At 38.4% G+C, this 13,593-nt stretch overlaps 1 protein-coding gene across 7 annotated transcripts in view; it reads left to right on the top strand.

Moving 5' to 3' along the window:
* Positions 1-4,902, top strand: part of LOC145976348 (transcription factor hamlet) — a 100,746-nt gene extending 95,844 nt beyond the window's left edge. For 6 of the 7 annotated variants that reach the window (XM_083107416.1, XM_083107426.1, XM_083107420.1 and 3 more), the window contains 2 exons: positions 702-858; positions 937-4,902. In XM_083107416.1, the coding sequence (XP_082963542.1) occupies positions 702-858; positions 937-2,946 (2,167 nt within the window). In that variant the 3' untranslated portion in view covers positions 2,947-4,902. The remainder of the gene's footprint in view (positions 1-701; positions 859-936) is intronic. The other variant, XM_083107413.1, reaches the window with a different exon arrangement.
* The last annotated feature ends 8,691 nt before the right edge of the window (positions 4,903-13,593 follow it).

Below are 13,593 nucleotides of genomic sequence, written 5' to 3'. Positions count from 1 at the left end.
GAGCGAGCCAAGGGCCACCCCCCTTATACATCATCGAAGGCGTCGCGTGCCTGCAGCTCATCTGGCACGGCACACCGTCACCATGAAGGCACTATCTCACCGCGAATAGGTTTTCACACGACGCGTGTGTCCGGGGGTGTAAAATCAATGTTGCCGCACACCACGGCGCCGTCCCGTATGACGATAACCCATGCCTACCCCGTGACAACCACTCTGAAGCTTCCCCTCTTCCTCCCTGCCCCTTAACGATGGCTTTTCTTCGTGACGGCGTGTGTTCGTGCGCGACGGCTGCCCTCTTCTTCAGGGGCGTGCGAACGTTATTACATGAGAATCGAGACCCGCTACTCGCCGCAGAGTCACTTAGTCATCATCCAGGACTTGCCCCTGGCGCAGTCGGCGCAAGTCGGTTACCGTAAAGCATCCTGCTTGCTCTTGTTGGTGTTCCGATTAAAGTTCTAGCAAGATATAAAGTAAATGCTTGAGAGCTGTCATCATTCATCTTCCGTATATTTATTTAAAATATTTTTAAAGAAATAAAAAAGATGCTATGATAAATTTCTCTGCTTTTATTTTAGAAATATACATTATATTCAGTAACATGTATTTTGAGACATACACATGTAAATCATTTTTAATCTGTAATTAATTTTATTACTTTTATGTGCCGTGTTTAATGGATTGTTTGAATAATTTACTTTCAGATTGGACAGCCACTTGGTGACCTGTCACAGATATCCAGCGGAGCAACACCGTTGCGACAGCTGTCCTCGTGCTTATGCCTGGCGGCCGCTTCTGGTACGGCATCGCGCAATCGTTCACGGTGATCTCAGAAATTATCCTTGCGAGAATTGCCCGAAGGTAAGTCTTAAATTTGCGCTACGCTCGCCAAAGCCAGATCCTCCCGATCTAGAAACATCTTCAAAATATCGCTAAAAGTCGAATATCCGGCAGGTCTTCACGGACCCGTCGAACCTACAGCGCCATATCAGAACGCATCACGTGGGTGCCAGGAGCCACGCTTGCACAGAGTGCGGCAAGACCTTCGCGACCAGTTCCGGTCTGAAGCAACATACTCACATCCACAGCAGCGTAAAGCCCTTCCAGTGCGAGGTCTGCTTCAAGGCGTACACACAGTTCTCGAATTTATGCCGGCACAAGCGCATGCACGCCGACTGTCGCATGCAGATTAAATGCGTTAAATGCGGACAGTCCTTCAGCACGGTAACGTCGTTATCGAAGCATAAGCGATTTTGCGACTCCACCGCTCCGACCGGCCCACCAGGAACTATGCCGCAGTTACCGACGCGAACGACGAATCCCTTCCTGGTGTATCCACAACCTCCCGTGAGTCTGCCAGGCGGTTTGCCCTTCTATCCACCTAGTCTGATGGGTCCTTATCCGGGAATCTTTCCGAACGCACCGAATTTCCTGAATACGCCTCTTCTTTTTCCGCCAAAAATCGAGGAAGCTGAGAAAAGAAGCGATAGCCCTTTTCTCAAGAAAGAACGGTTCACTCCCCCAAGAGTGCTGCCACAACACAATAAAGTATCTCCTTCTACGGCGGAAGAGGCCACCTCTACCTTCAGGCCGTCTCCAGCTAGACCTCCGATTCTGCAGACTCCGGAAAGCGACGACGACCTGTCCAAGAAGAGAGAAGCAGCTAGAAACAACGAGCGAAAAATAAAAACCGAGAGCGCGTCGAACGTCTCGAAGGAAGAAACGACAGAACAGCCGTTGGATTTAAGGATACAGACCAAGAAGCAAGACATTACTTTGAAAACCAACAGAAAGAGTCGCACACCATCGCCGGCGCCGGTGCCGAAGGAGGAGGCACCAGCATCTCCTGATCCTCCGAAACCGGAAGAGGATGCAGCTGTTCCGCAGCCAATGGAAATCGATCCCAAGGAAGTTCCCAACAGTCCCCAACAATTGAGGACCAGTCTGCCGACTGAACAACCGCCGACCAATACACCGCCGCATATGGCTTATCCTAGACCGATACATCCAATGTTTCTCGAGACGATGTATCGCGGCCCGGGGACCTTTCCGGGATTTCCCGGCGCACCACCGCCCCCCGGAACAGCCGCTCCGGAATCCAGACTGATACCTCCGCTCCCGCCCTTTGGTCCACCGCGGCTTCCTTTTTTAGGCTCACTTATGAACGGGCTCAGCGGCGCTAGGCCAGGAAGTGGCTTCGATTTGCTCGCCCGGCCGCCGCTGAGCGCGTTCCCCGGCGTGAAACCATTTCAGGAGGCTGTGATGGCACCTCATCACCACCACCATCATCATCATCATCACGTCCACGGCAAGATGAAGGACCGGTACTCCTGTAAGTTCTGCGGCAAGGTGTTTCCCCGCTCAGCCAATCTCACAAGGCACCTGAGGACGCACACCGGGGAGCAGCCGTACAAATGCAAGTATTGCGAGCGATCCTTCAGCATCTCGAGTAACCTGCAACGGCACGTCCGGAACATCCACGACAAGCAACGACCATTCAAGTGTCCGCTCTGCGAGAGATGCTTCGGCCAGCAGACCAATCTGGACCGACATCTTAAGAAGCACGAGGCCGACGATGGTAGCGGCGTGGTTTCGGTCGCCGACTCGCCCGGCAGCAGCAACGAGAACGAGCGGGAGGACACGTACTTTGACGAAATTAGATCCTTCATGGGCAAGGTCACTTACGGAGGTGAGGGTGGCTATGGCTTGCCCCATCACCCGGCCTACATTCCCAATCGACTACGGGAGATAAACGAGAGTAAGATGGTCGAGTACGATGAAGATGAAGATAGCGAAGAGGGTGCATCTCCGTTAGAAGAGACGGATGGACTATCGCCGATCGAGGCCAAGGAATCGCCGTCGCCCTCGCAATACGACTTGAAACTTAGAGAGAAGCAGGAACTGCTCAATAATAATACCGCGGAGCCGGTGATCGAGATCTCGACATAGCCCAGAGGTCGAACCGGATGATTTGCGCTTCGAAGGACGGGGAGTGCTCGTTTTCCCTTAATGTACGCAACTGTTTGCGAGTAACCGTTTCATCTTAAGACTTCCGATTCTTGATGGTGTTATTTCGAGAGATAACACCCCAACGCGCAGGATTACCCTAGCTTAGAATGGTCCGCCGTACTTTGATCTTACAGAATATTGATAACTTGCACTTTTATGAGACAAACGTATTTTCAAGTTATATAATCGGGTTATTCTTCGTGATACTATTGTAAATATCCATGAAAGACAGCCGACAGTGATAATTACGCGTCAGTATACTCATTCCGGAAAAATCTCCAGAGAATATAATCACAAGAAGAATTAAAACCACTCCAGTTGTACACTTGTAAAACATGTGCTCTACAAAAAAAGAATGCAAGGAACTCGGCGAATGAAATCCCCGAAGATATTGTTATGCGATTCTTTTATACGCTCCGCATTTGTTTGCACTAGGCATTATAAAGAACGACAAATGGACCAGTTAGCGCCCCTTTCACACGCACACACACACGCATATCAAAAACTCTTCTATCACCTAGTTTTACAGACTCGTTATATGAATGTAATACGCGCACGTAATTAAATATTACTCCCCTCCTCTTCCCCATCTTCGCCTTCGATTGAAAGAAGCGTGCGGTATAAGATTATTTATTGCTATTATTAACAAAGTTAATTTATCGTTATTATTACAACGTCGCTCGGCAAAAGGGATCGTACGTCATAAGCATCGAACGATCGAAGCGTCCCTGTAAAAGTTTCGCAGATTGTTAAATTTGCTTGCAATGTATCCATCGTCGATTGATAATTCAATCACTGATGTTTGTAGATCCTAGATATATCTACGTGTGCGCTATTATCAACTGATTTATTTTTAACAGTGTATTATAGTCGCGTTACGTTTGGAGGAGTCGTGGAAGTTAAACTGTTGTAAAAATTTTATTATAAGACGATCGCGCTTGTAATCGCTTCAATCGGTTCGAATCTTGAGGATTTTTCGAGAATTTTACTCAAACATAGTTGAAATAAGATGATCGCACTAGCAAAAGTGACAGAGACAAGTTCCATTCGATGCGAGATCTGTCGGATGGAAGGATCTAGGATCTGCGAAGTGAGAGAAGAGTCTAACACTCTCGCATCGCGGGAGTGTTCGTGTATATTAAAATTCATGTACGTTAGTCCGCGAGGTCACGAGGCGAGGAAGACGAAAAATTGATGCGACGAAAACGTGTGTATAATTAAATAATTAGAAGGCAACAAGAAAATCTTATCGCGAAGTGAACTGTACAAATTTCTATTACGTGATATATATATATATATAACATTTGTAAAGAGACGAAGGGAAAGATTCTTCTGCGATTTTTATTAATATATAAATAGAAATATAAATATGATTCTCCCTAGAGAGGTCTCTTTTTTTTTTCTAGTACGACTGGAAGAACGAAGAACGAAGAGTCACATACCGTTCCTCGCGTTTCACTCACCTCAGTAAGCATATTTAAGAAACGCGTATCTCTACCGATTAATAACGTGTGTCACCGCGATGACGAGAAAGTTGACGTTGAGATATTAAAGGATAGACACATACACAGCATATTACATGTGTACCAAGTACGCTCGCGATTAATAAAAAATAATAATGATACAAAGGATATATCGTTGCTTTATCAAGCACCGAGTTGGGGCTTTACTTGTTTTTTTTTTCACGTAAAGATTTTATGAATACACATTCTACATATCTCTGTCTCTCTCTCTCTCTCTCTCTCTCTTTTCCTCTCTCTATTTCTATCTCTCTCTTTCATTATAGAGAATAATAAACTTATGAAGTGATTAGAGCGTAAATATATTAAACGAATTACTTAAGAAAAACTATATTATACGGCGCTGTCTATCTATACATATTGTATAAAAAACATTCTGTAACTCTTCTCATTATGATTACTATTAAAAATATTACACTTCAAGTTGTAAATTTTATCCAAGCGATGATTTCACCTGTCGATATTTTCTCCTTTATTTTATATTCCTATCTAAATTATTTAATAAACGATTATAATTTTGCACGTGTTGCCTAGACTTTACAGAGATAATATAAATAAATAAAATAACAAGATAATATTACTTTTCTTACAAAGAGTTAAATAATAGAATAAATCAAATAAATTATAAACATTATTCTCTGGAAGAAATATACTTTGCATAAAAATCTCAAGTTATTTTTCAACAAATTGGAAAGAAATTAAATAACAGCTGATATATTTAATCTTATTTTTAACAAATGCCAAATGTGTATTTTTATTAATTATAAAACTATATACACACATATGATAAAGTACCCCACACAGCACATTATACTAAAAGATAACGAAAAGATGTCTTTTTTAAGTTATCTTTTCGACAAAACGAAAAGATGTCTGTAAAGACATCTTTTCGCTTTGTCGAAAAAGATGCCTTAAAAAAGACATAATAGTATGTGGCACGTGTTTCTTCGCTTGCCGCTACGCTTCGAGCCATTCTTAACTTATCTCGTATTTAATATTTATCACGAAATGTATATAAAGAATTAGTAATTAATATAAGACCTGAAGCATATTTTTGCCTTTTACGAGCAGTAATGCCAGAAAGAGGATACTGCTCGCACGCATCAATCAGAGAGAGCCACATACATGTGTTACGCAGAATGATTGTGTGCGTGTGAGCCGCATCCTTTTCCTGACATTACTGTTTATCAGTTTAATTTCTGACAAATTGAATTTAAAATAATTTATTTAATAATCTGGATTCCTTGTTGGGATTCAGAATATTAAACAGATTATTAGAAATTAGGCGGATAAATGGGAGAAATAGCCCATTTATTGCGTGTTTGAAGTATTCCTACTACCGAGTGTCGATAATCTATATAGAATGAATCAAGTCAGCTTTTAGTCATCATATGGACAAGACTAAAAAGTCACTGAATTCGGGTCATGAGACGACTTTTAGCCATCTTTCCGTCGACTTAACGATGTCAGTAAAAGATGTCTGTGACAAAAAAAGTCCAGTTTTAGTAGTACTTTTAGACGACTTGGTGCTGTGTGGGACCTTTCTAGTAATCGTTTTACTGGCTTGTGTTGCGCTCTGGCGTTGCATGCATTTAATAAACAATTTTATATGAAATAAATGAAACTCTTTAAAGACTAAGAAGAAATTAATGCAACAATGCAATTTATTCGAGCGATTTTTATCAATTTTTATTTAAATAATTTCAGAATTTCATTGCGAAGTAAAGATACTTCTCTTATCGACAATAAATATGATTCCTGCTCCAAAGGCAAGAGACGTGTGGTTCTTCAATATTTGATTCACTCTCAAGACACTAGATCACGCTTTATTCTACAATTCGCAATCAATAACGCAACAATTCATTTTACAATAAAAAATACAATTTTTGACATTATAATAAGTACAAACGATTATGAATTATTTTCTTGTTATAGTTATACACATTATAACAAACAAACTTCTATTTTAATACACAATAATTGTTCTTATAAATCTCTACAATTAAATTATTCTTAATTATTTCTTAATTTATTCTAATTTATTAAGTTATTCTTGATTATTAATTTATTCTTATTATTAATTTTATATTACTAATTTGTTTTGACATCGGTAACAATTAACCTAGAAACGTGCAAACAGATGCTGCTGTGAAATGAAGGTAATCTTGAGTGTGACTGGATGAGTTAATTGATGGGCGATCTGGCGTTGATTTAATGAAGGTTGAACTTTGCCTGTGTATATACATGTGATATACGTTTGCTTGAATCGATCTTCGACGCCCACTCGAACTTCAGCTGTATTGTATTATTATCGACGATAATAATACTCCATTCGATCCCATTCAAGTCTATCTGACTGAATGTTCACACGTGCGCCACTTGGACCCTTATCATTGAATCGTCGAAGGAAACGAGTAAATACGTCGATTAATTCGACGCTGTAATAGTTATCACTCTAATAGCATCACTTTATCACTCATCGAGTTATTTTATAGATATAAATTTATTATTCATATTTCTTATAGATATAAATTTATTATTTTTGGATCATGATGCGCGATAAATTATCGACATCAACATGTGTAATTTATTACCATATTTTTTTCGCACTCTTATGCCATTTATGTTTGTTGAACTTAAACGCGCACAAGGTGATAATATCGTTACGTAAAAAGATATCGTGGAAGAAAATCGAGTAACATATTTCAATAAAACAAAAAATTAAATTAATATTACCGATGTGCTTAGCACTCTATTTATAAGAAACACTACTTGAACTCTTCAGATATCAATTACCCTGAATCTAAATCTAAATATTACTGAACATAATATATGTATCTTCTTGCGTTTTTTTTTCCTTTATATAACATCGTGATGCATGTAAACAACTTTCTGCTCGCAAAGTAAAAGTGAATGCAGTTGCACGGAAAGTAAGCCGACGACCTTTGTTAGACAATTTCAATTTCGAAATTCCACCGTGATTCGTTACAAACATCTCTTGAGCCCGTTAATTTACGTCGATGAGCAAGAAATGCATCCGCTCGTCGCGTCGAGCTTGCGGTCTGATTCGATCGTAAAAAAGAGCGTGTCTTAATCAACGGAGAAAAACTGATATTTGCGTCATATAATCCGAGATCGAGACTTCTTCGTCGCGCTAATGAAGGGTGCGAATGGGATAATCAAAGGAGAGACGTAGGTAAGGAGAGGAGAAAGTAGAAGTCAGATTTCGTCAGCATGCAAAAAATATCCGTCAATTTATATCAGTAAATTACAAAGTAGAAACATAATAAAAATTAAATTAGATGGAAACGCGATTTCCATTACAGGAAAAGACGCTTGATACTGATTTTTAAGAAAAAACCCAACCGAAAGTAAGAGGATTTATTTTTTATTCAATCAGCTAGTATCTTTAAGAATGCGTTAATTTACTATCTTAATTAAATTTAAATAAATTTGTATAATTAATGATTATCACATACACATATTTCTTTACGTCTCTTTTCATCTTCTTTTTTCTTTCCTTTTTCATTTCATTTTTGTTATATATATTGTTATATATTTGTTATATATTGTTATATATTTTGTTATACAGGGTGTCCCGAAACTAACGCTTGATATTTTAAAGGCAGATTCTCTGGCCAATTTAAAAACGATTTTTCCTCAGCGAAAATGTCGAGGGAGATCATTATTTTTTGCATATTCCCAATTTTTGTCATCATGTATCTTTCTAACTAAGCCTTAAATTAAAATTCTATTAAAGTAAATTCTACCTAAAATGAACTAAAGAATGTGACTTTATTAATAATTTATTCCCATAAGCCTTATTTTGCGAAAAACCCTTTATTTTCAATCGTTTATAACTCGAAAACTATTAGTGCCGCGAGGAAAAATCGTTTTTAAATTGGCCAGAGAATCTGCCTTTAAAATATCAAGCGTTAGTTTCGGGACACCCTGTATATATATTGTTATTATTATTCTTTATTCTTCTTTCTTGTATTTTTAAAATTCTTTTTAGTGCAATGTTATTATTATCGTATTATATTAAAGATAAAAATTTCTACGAACAAATTTATTTTATTTTAAATTCCAGCTCGATCGACGTGCAAATGCGTGCAAATTAAAATGCGAATAAGAAAAATGAAATATGAATAGAAGCGAGACAAGAAGAGATTTCTTTTGTCGCAAAATGTAGTCAGGAATATCGGCGATCGCTTTGTATCGCGAAAGAGCGATCCAAGACAAGCAAGAGACAACCTACAATGGCACCGATGAGGCAATAATTGTACGCGCCAACGAGCATTATTGCCAGCATGACGTTGACAAAAACAACCGAACTAATCACGAAATTCCGCGCGCTTGTTCCAAAGCGAATGTTTAGAAAGTGGAAAAAAATCGCGCCGGCCGATCGATCGATCTAGTGATTAGCGGTACAAATCGATAGTAGATCGCCCGCGAATCGCTAATAGTGCGCACCGCTATCTATTATCTATCATCGTATCTTGACGAAGATTTAATTTTAATTAATCCCGCGAAATTTCTTGCCGCGATTTTTTCAATTTGCGGAATGCGAGAAAGAGAAGAAAGATGGCGGTAAAATTTCGCGCCTCTACAACAGAGCATAATTTTATCGCTCTCAAAACCGCAAATCATCGCGTTTAAGGAGTTTCAGTAAAGCAGGAAAATGGACAGAACTAACTAGAATTGTGCAAGATATCAAGACTAACCTTGATATTGAAAATTTGAGACAAGATTAAGGCAAAATTTTTAATTAGTTATCACACAAAACAATATTAATAATAAAAAGAGAGTAAAATTATCAAAATTATTAGCCTTGTCAAAATGTTAAAATATTATTTGTAAATTAGATAAGAAAAATATCATTATATTATATATAAATTTAAAAAATTTTATTTAATAAGTAAAAAACATTTATATTAACAAATTTAAAAACATTTAGTGCAATAAACAAAATAAACAATATAAAAATTTTACATAATTATTTAGCTACACTAAACTTTTTATGTCATTCATTTATTTATTGAAATACAACATATTTTCATAAATAAACGAATGATATAAATAATTATAATAATAATTATCATAAATAATATTATGTTAAATATATATTATTTTAAATAATTGTTTAATATTAAACAAGAATTAAATTATTAAATCGAAACAAGACGATATAAAACGAAATTTTTGCTACAAAAATTAATTCAAGATCAAGACAAAATTTTTTGAAAATTTTTAATATTAATGCAATAGTTTTACGAATATTTTGTCTTGTTTTAAGTCTCGTGCGACTTTAAAAATGCACATGATGCTCGGTTTACTTCCAAGATGCAGAAAAATTTCGAGAATAATAATTGAAACGCGGATCTATGGTCGCACGATGAGAATCAAGTTTCTCGCACTGCAGAGCTCTCTTCTTTTAGGACACCGAAGCGAACAGCAGGCGAGTCTCGAGAGTTTTCCTTATTTCTCACATCTCGGCACGTCGCGCGTCTCCTTTCATTTTAACGCATGATCGCGTACCCGATCTGACCGGCGCAACACACCCATTGATCTCTAATCTGTGTACGCAATAACGGCGGATCGAGCTCGTAGATCGTGAAATGGAAAAGGAATAATTCGCTTGAGAGATGCACGACACTATTGTGGTCATGATGGTCATGATAAATTATATGTATGTGCACTCTCTCGCACACGAAATAATTTTCCTAAGTAATAGCATGAATTTTTGTAAGGTCGATCTGTCGAAAAAAATTCTCGATAATGTCAGCGTATCATTATCGATTATTATAATCGACTTGCATAATCGTATGCGACTTCACCGAGTTTCTCGAGAACTAGCAAGTCAACATTTTTGAGCGTTTTTGCGTCATATTTTATTAATTATCCGAGAGATGTTCACGTAATTATCGTTTTACATGCATCGTATCATTGTTACAAAAAGTTGTTCGCGATCAACATCTTCTTTTATGTAGTTATATAATTAACTCGATCGCCACCACCTACGATGATTGTCCTCGAGATGTAAGACAGGTTTTTCCGCATGTCTTCTCGCGGAATTATAAATTACGCTAATAATAATTCGTAAAAAAAGATGGATCGGTTTATGCAGCGCTCATGAAGAATAATCAATCGTTGACTAGTCCGCATGTACATCTAAACTTATGTAGGAAGGACGTGCGTATCCAAAGATAAACTTAAGAAGATTCTGTCTCTCTCTCTCTCTCTCTCTCTCTCTCTCTCTCTTCTAAGCACCTAAGCAAATCAGTTTACATTACTTTCACTGTTCGAGATCGAACTCGCTGAGGCAGTCTCTCGTTCTTGCCATGCATTTTCCTTTCTACCGCCCGATTTTCTTTCGCGGAATAAAAGAGAAAGAGAAGAATCTCTCGATTAATTTGATTAGCGATGCCTCGCCTCTGATCGGCAAAAAGAATCGGGATGCACGATTAAAGAAGAAAAAAAAGATGTCGATTTATTAAACGCGACGATGACTGACTTTAATCGGCTTTCGAACCGCGATTAATAGTAGGATGACGTTTCTTTACCTCAGGGAGTGCAGATTAAATCACACTTCGATGCTTAATTGCGATCGATAGGCAGAGAAGAGGCTTGGATTTTTCGCCGAGAAAATTTGATCTAATTATTTGACGTTCATCGTGAGACTCAGACACGCTGACTGTTTCTCCCACAAGATCACCCGAATAAAATTTCGTCATCTGTCTGAAGAGAACCTCCACTAGAGGACGAGATACACAAGACAACGCCATGTTTACTGTGATGCTTGTAGAAGAAGCGATTTATGTAACCGATCTTTTTCTACCTTGATGATTAGTCAATCGATGCATCGGAAAATTCCCGTCGCTAATTGTGCCTCATCATTAGCCTCTAATACATATAATAATTGTTATATTGGCATCCGCGCGCGCAAGCAGCCATTTATACGTTCTTGGGAATCCTCTGACCCGCCTGTAACGAATGCTCGCGTTGTCCTCCACGGAGCTGATGATAACTATCTATCGCGTAGGCGGATTCGACATTAATTGCGATCTGGAAATCACGATGTGATCACGTTCGTGTCTATTCGATGAAGCGTAAATCGCGCGACGACACGATATTTCAACTTTATAAAACGTTAAACGGAGAGGAGATCTCGGTTACGTAAGGAAGTGAGTTGCGCGAATAAAAGTCCCTTTTAACAAGCAGATAGCAATGTGGGAGTCGTCGTGTGCGCGTTGGGTGGAGATCTGGCGCATAGCCACGTGCATACAACGTACATGTTTCGTGCATACAACGTACACAATTGCACGAAGTGCAAATGTCAAGGGATTCCTCCGGAGCAAGAAACATCGAATACGTAGCTTAAAGAGGCGACTCAGATTCCGATGCAATTAATCTTTCATTTACGACGTTTATTTTTATCGCCCGTTTTGCACAATTATCCTAAATTTGCTCCTTTAATGCGCACAATCGGAAATTCCTTCACATAAATTTAATCTAACAAGACGAGATATTAATTGAAGTGAATAATAATTTTATTTCTTTTCAAATTTTATCCTATATATTTGTCTCTCAAAATAAATAAATCACATAAATATTACTAATGTTACTAGTATTACTCTAATATGTTATTATATATTGCTAATATATCAATAATTAGTAATATTAGCAATATTATAATTAGTAATGTTAGTAATATTAGTAATATTATAAAAATATATAATAGTAATAATAATTAAAAATATATTACTATTATATATTTTTAATATTATTAATATTATTAATGTTACTAATATGATTAATATTACTAATATTCATAACTAATCTTACTAATTATTGTTAATACTGCTTAATACTATTAATGGCATATCGTGAGTATAAAAATTTGAATATATAATATATGGAATATATGATTTATCTGTATCAAATACAATCTAGATTGAAATAATGACAGTTTAATGATGTTTATTAAAATAGATCAAAACGAGAAAATTTATGCTAAATAAATGTCTTTAGGTAACAGGAAGATGATTGAGCGATTTTATTCACAAACAGAAAATACATTCCAAGATGAAATAACTTTGATATTTTTGCGATGCGAAAGATGTGCTCTTTCAAATGAAATATTTTGCAAAATCTTTTATGATAGTTGAGACTTGTATGACTTCTAGCTTCAATTTTACTAAATTTTTCAGCTGTTTTTTTCTCACAAAGTATATTAAATACTCCAGCCAGAAGAATTTACATCGTCGCCATATTCCTCGATCATTATTTCTAAATAAGTTCAGTTTTTCTTACTTATCGTGCGATCCGTGTTACGTCCTATCAAAGTGAATGGAAGGGATTAAAGAAGATCAAAGAATCGGTCCCGCATGTACATACACATGCCTACGAATGCGCTTTGGATCGTCGACCCTCCCTCACGTGGGCATCGATAGGCAAATGTCAGGAGATCCCATGAATCACACACCGCGAAAGGGAGAAATGTGAGAATGAAGGAGGACAAAGGAGAACCGGAGAGAGAGCATCCCATTCACACACAGGAGGAAATATCGAATCTCAATCGGCGACATCTCGCGCGCCGGCGAAATGTCAGGGGAGATCTCTCTCCCTCGATAGAGGCGCGTTTCGCGCCGCCGGCGGAGAGGGAAGGGGAGGGGGGGATACTACCACGATCTAGAGAGTCTAAACGGATAAATCGAGAGGACCGCGCGAAACGGGTGACGAAAAAATCGCCGGTGTGCCTTACATAAACGTACCACGCCCTGCTGTCCGGAGCACGTTCGCCGCATAGGCAGATATCGGATGATGTCTTGTCGTGCATGTGTGTATATATGTGTGTGTAGGCGGTCGCGCGCCTGTATATATATGTGTAATTTTGTCGCGCGCGCTCCCGTGCCGTCTATCCTCTCTCGGGGGAGGAGTGGGAGGAGGAGGAGGGGGAAGTTTCCTTTCGCCAAATCCTCAAAATATGTCTTTCTATCTCTCCAACAATCTGATGATCTGATATTTTCAATGTATATATGTATGTACATATATAGAATGTGTGAAA

The sequence above is a fragment of the Camponotus vicinus genome, unplaced genomic scaffold (genome assembly GCF_025532165.1).
Source record: "Camponotus vicinus isolate PSW18456_S1 unplaced genomic scaffold, iyCamVici1.0 SCAF_1, whole genome shotgun sequence".
Taxonomy (NCBI): Eukaryota; Metazoa; Arthropoda; class Insecta; order Hymenoptera; family Formicidae; genus Camponotus; species Camponotus vicinus.
The sequence above is the reverse complement of the archived record's forward strand: the minus strand, read 5'-3'. Positions and strand labels throughout refer to the sequence as shown.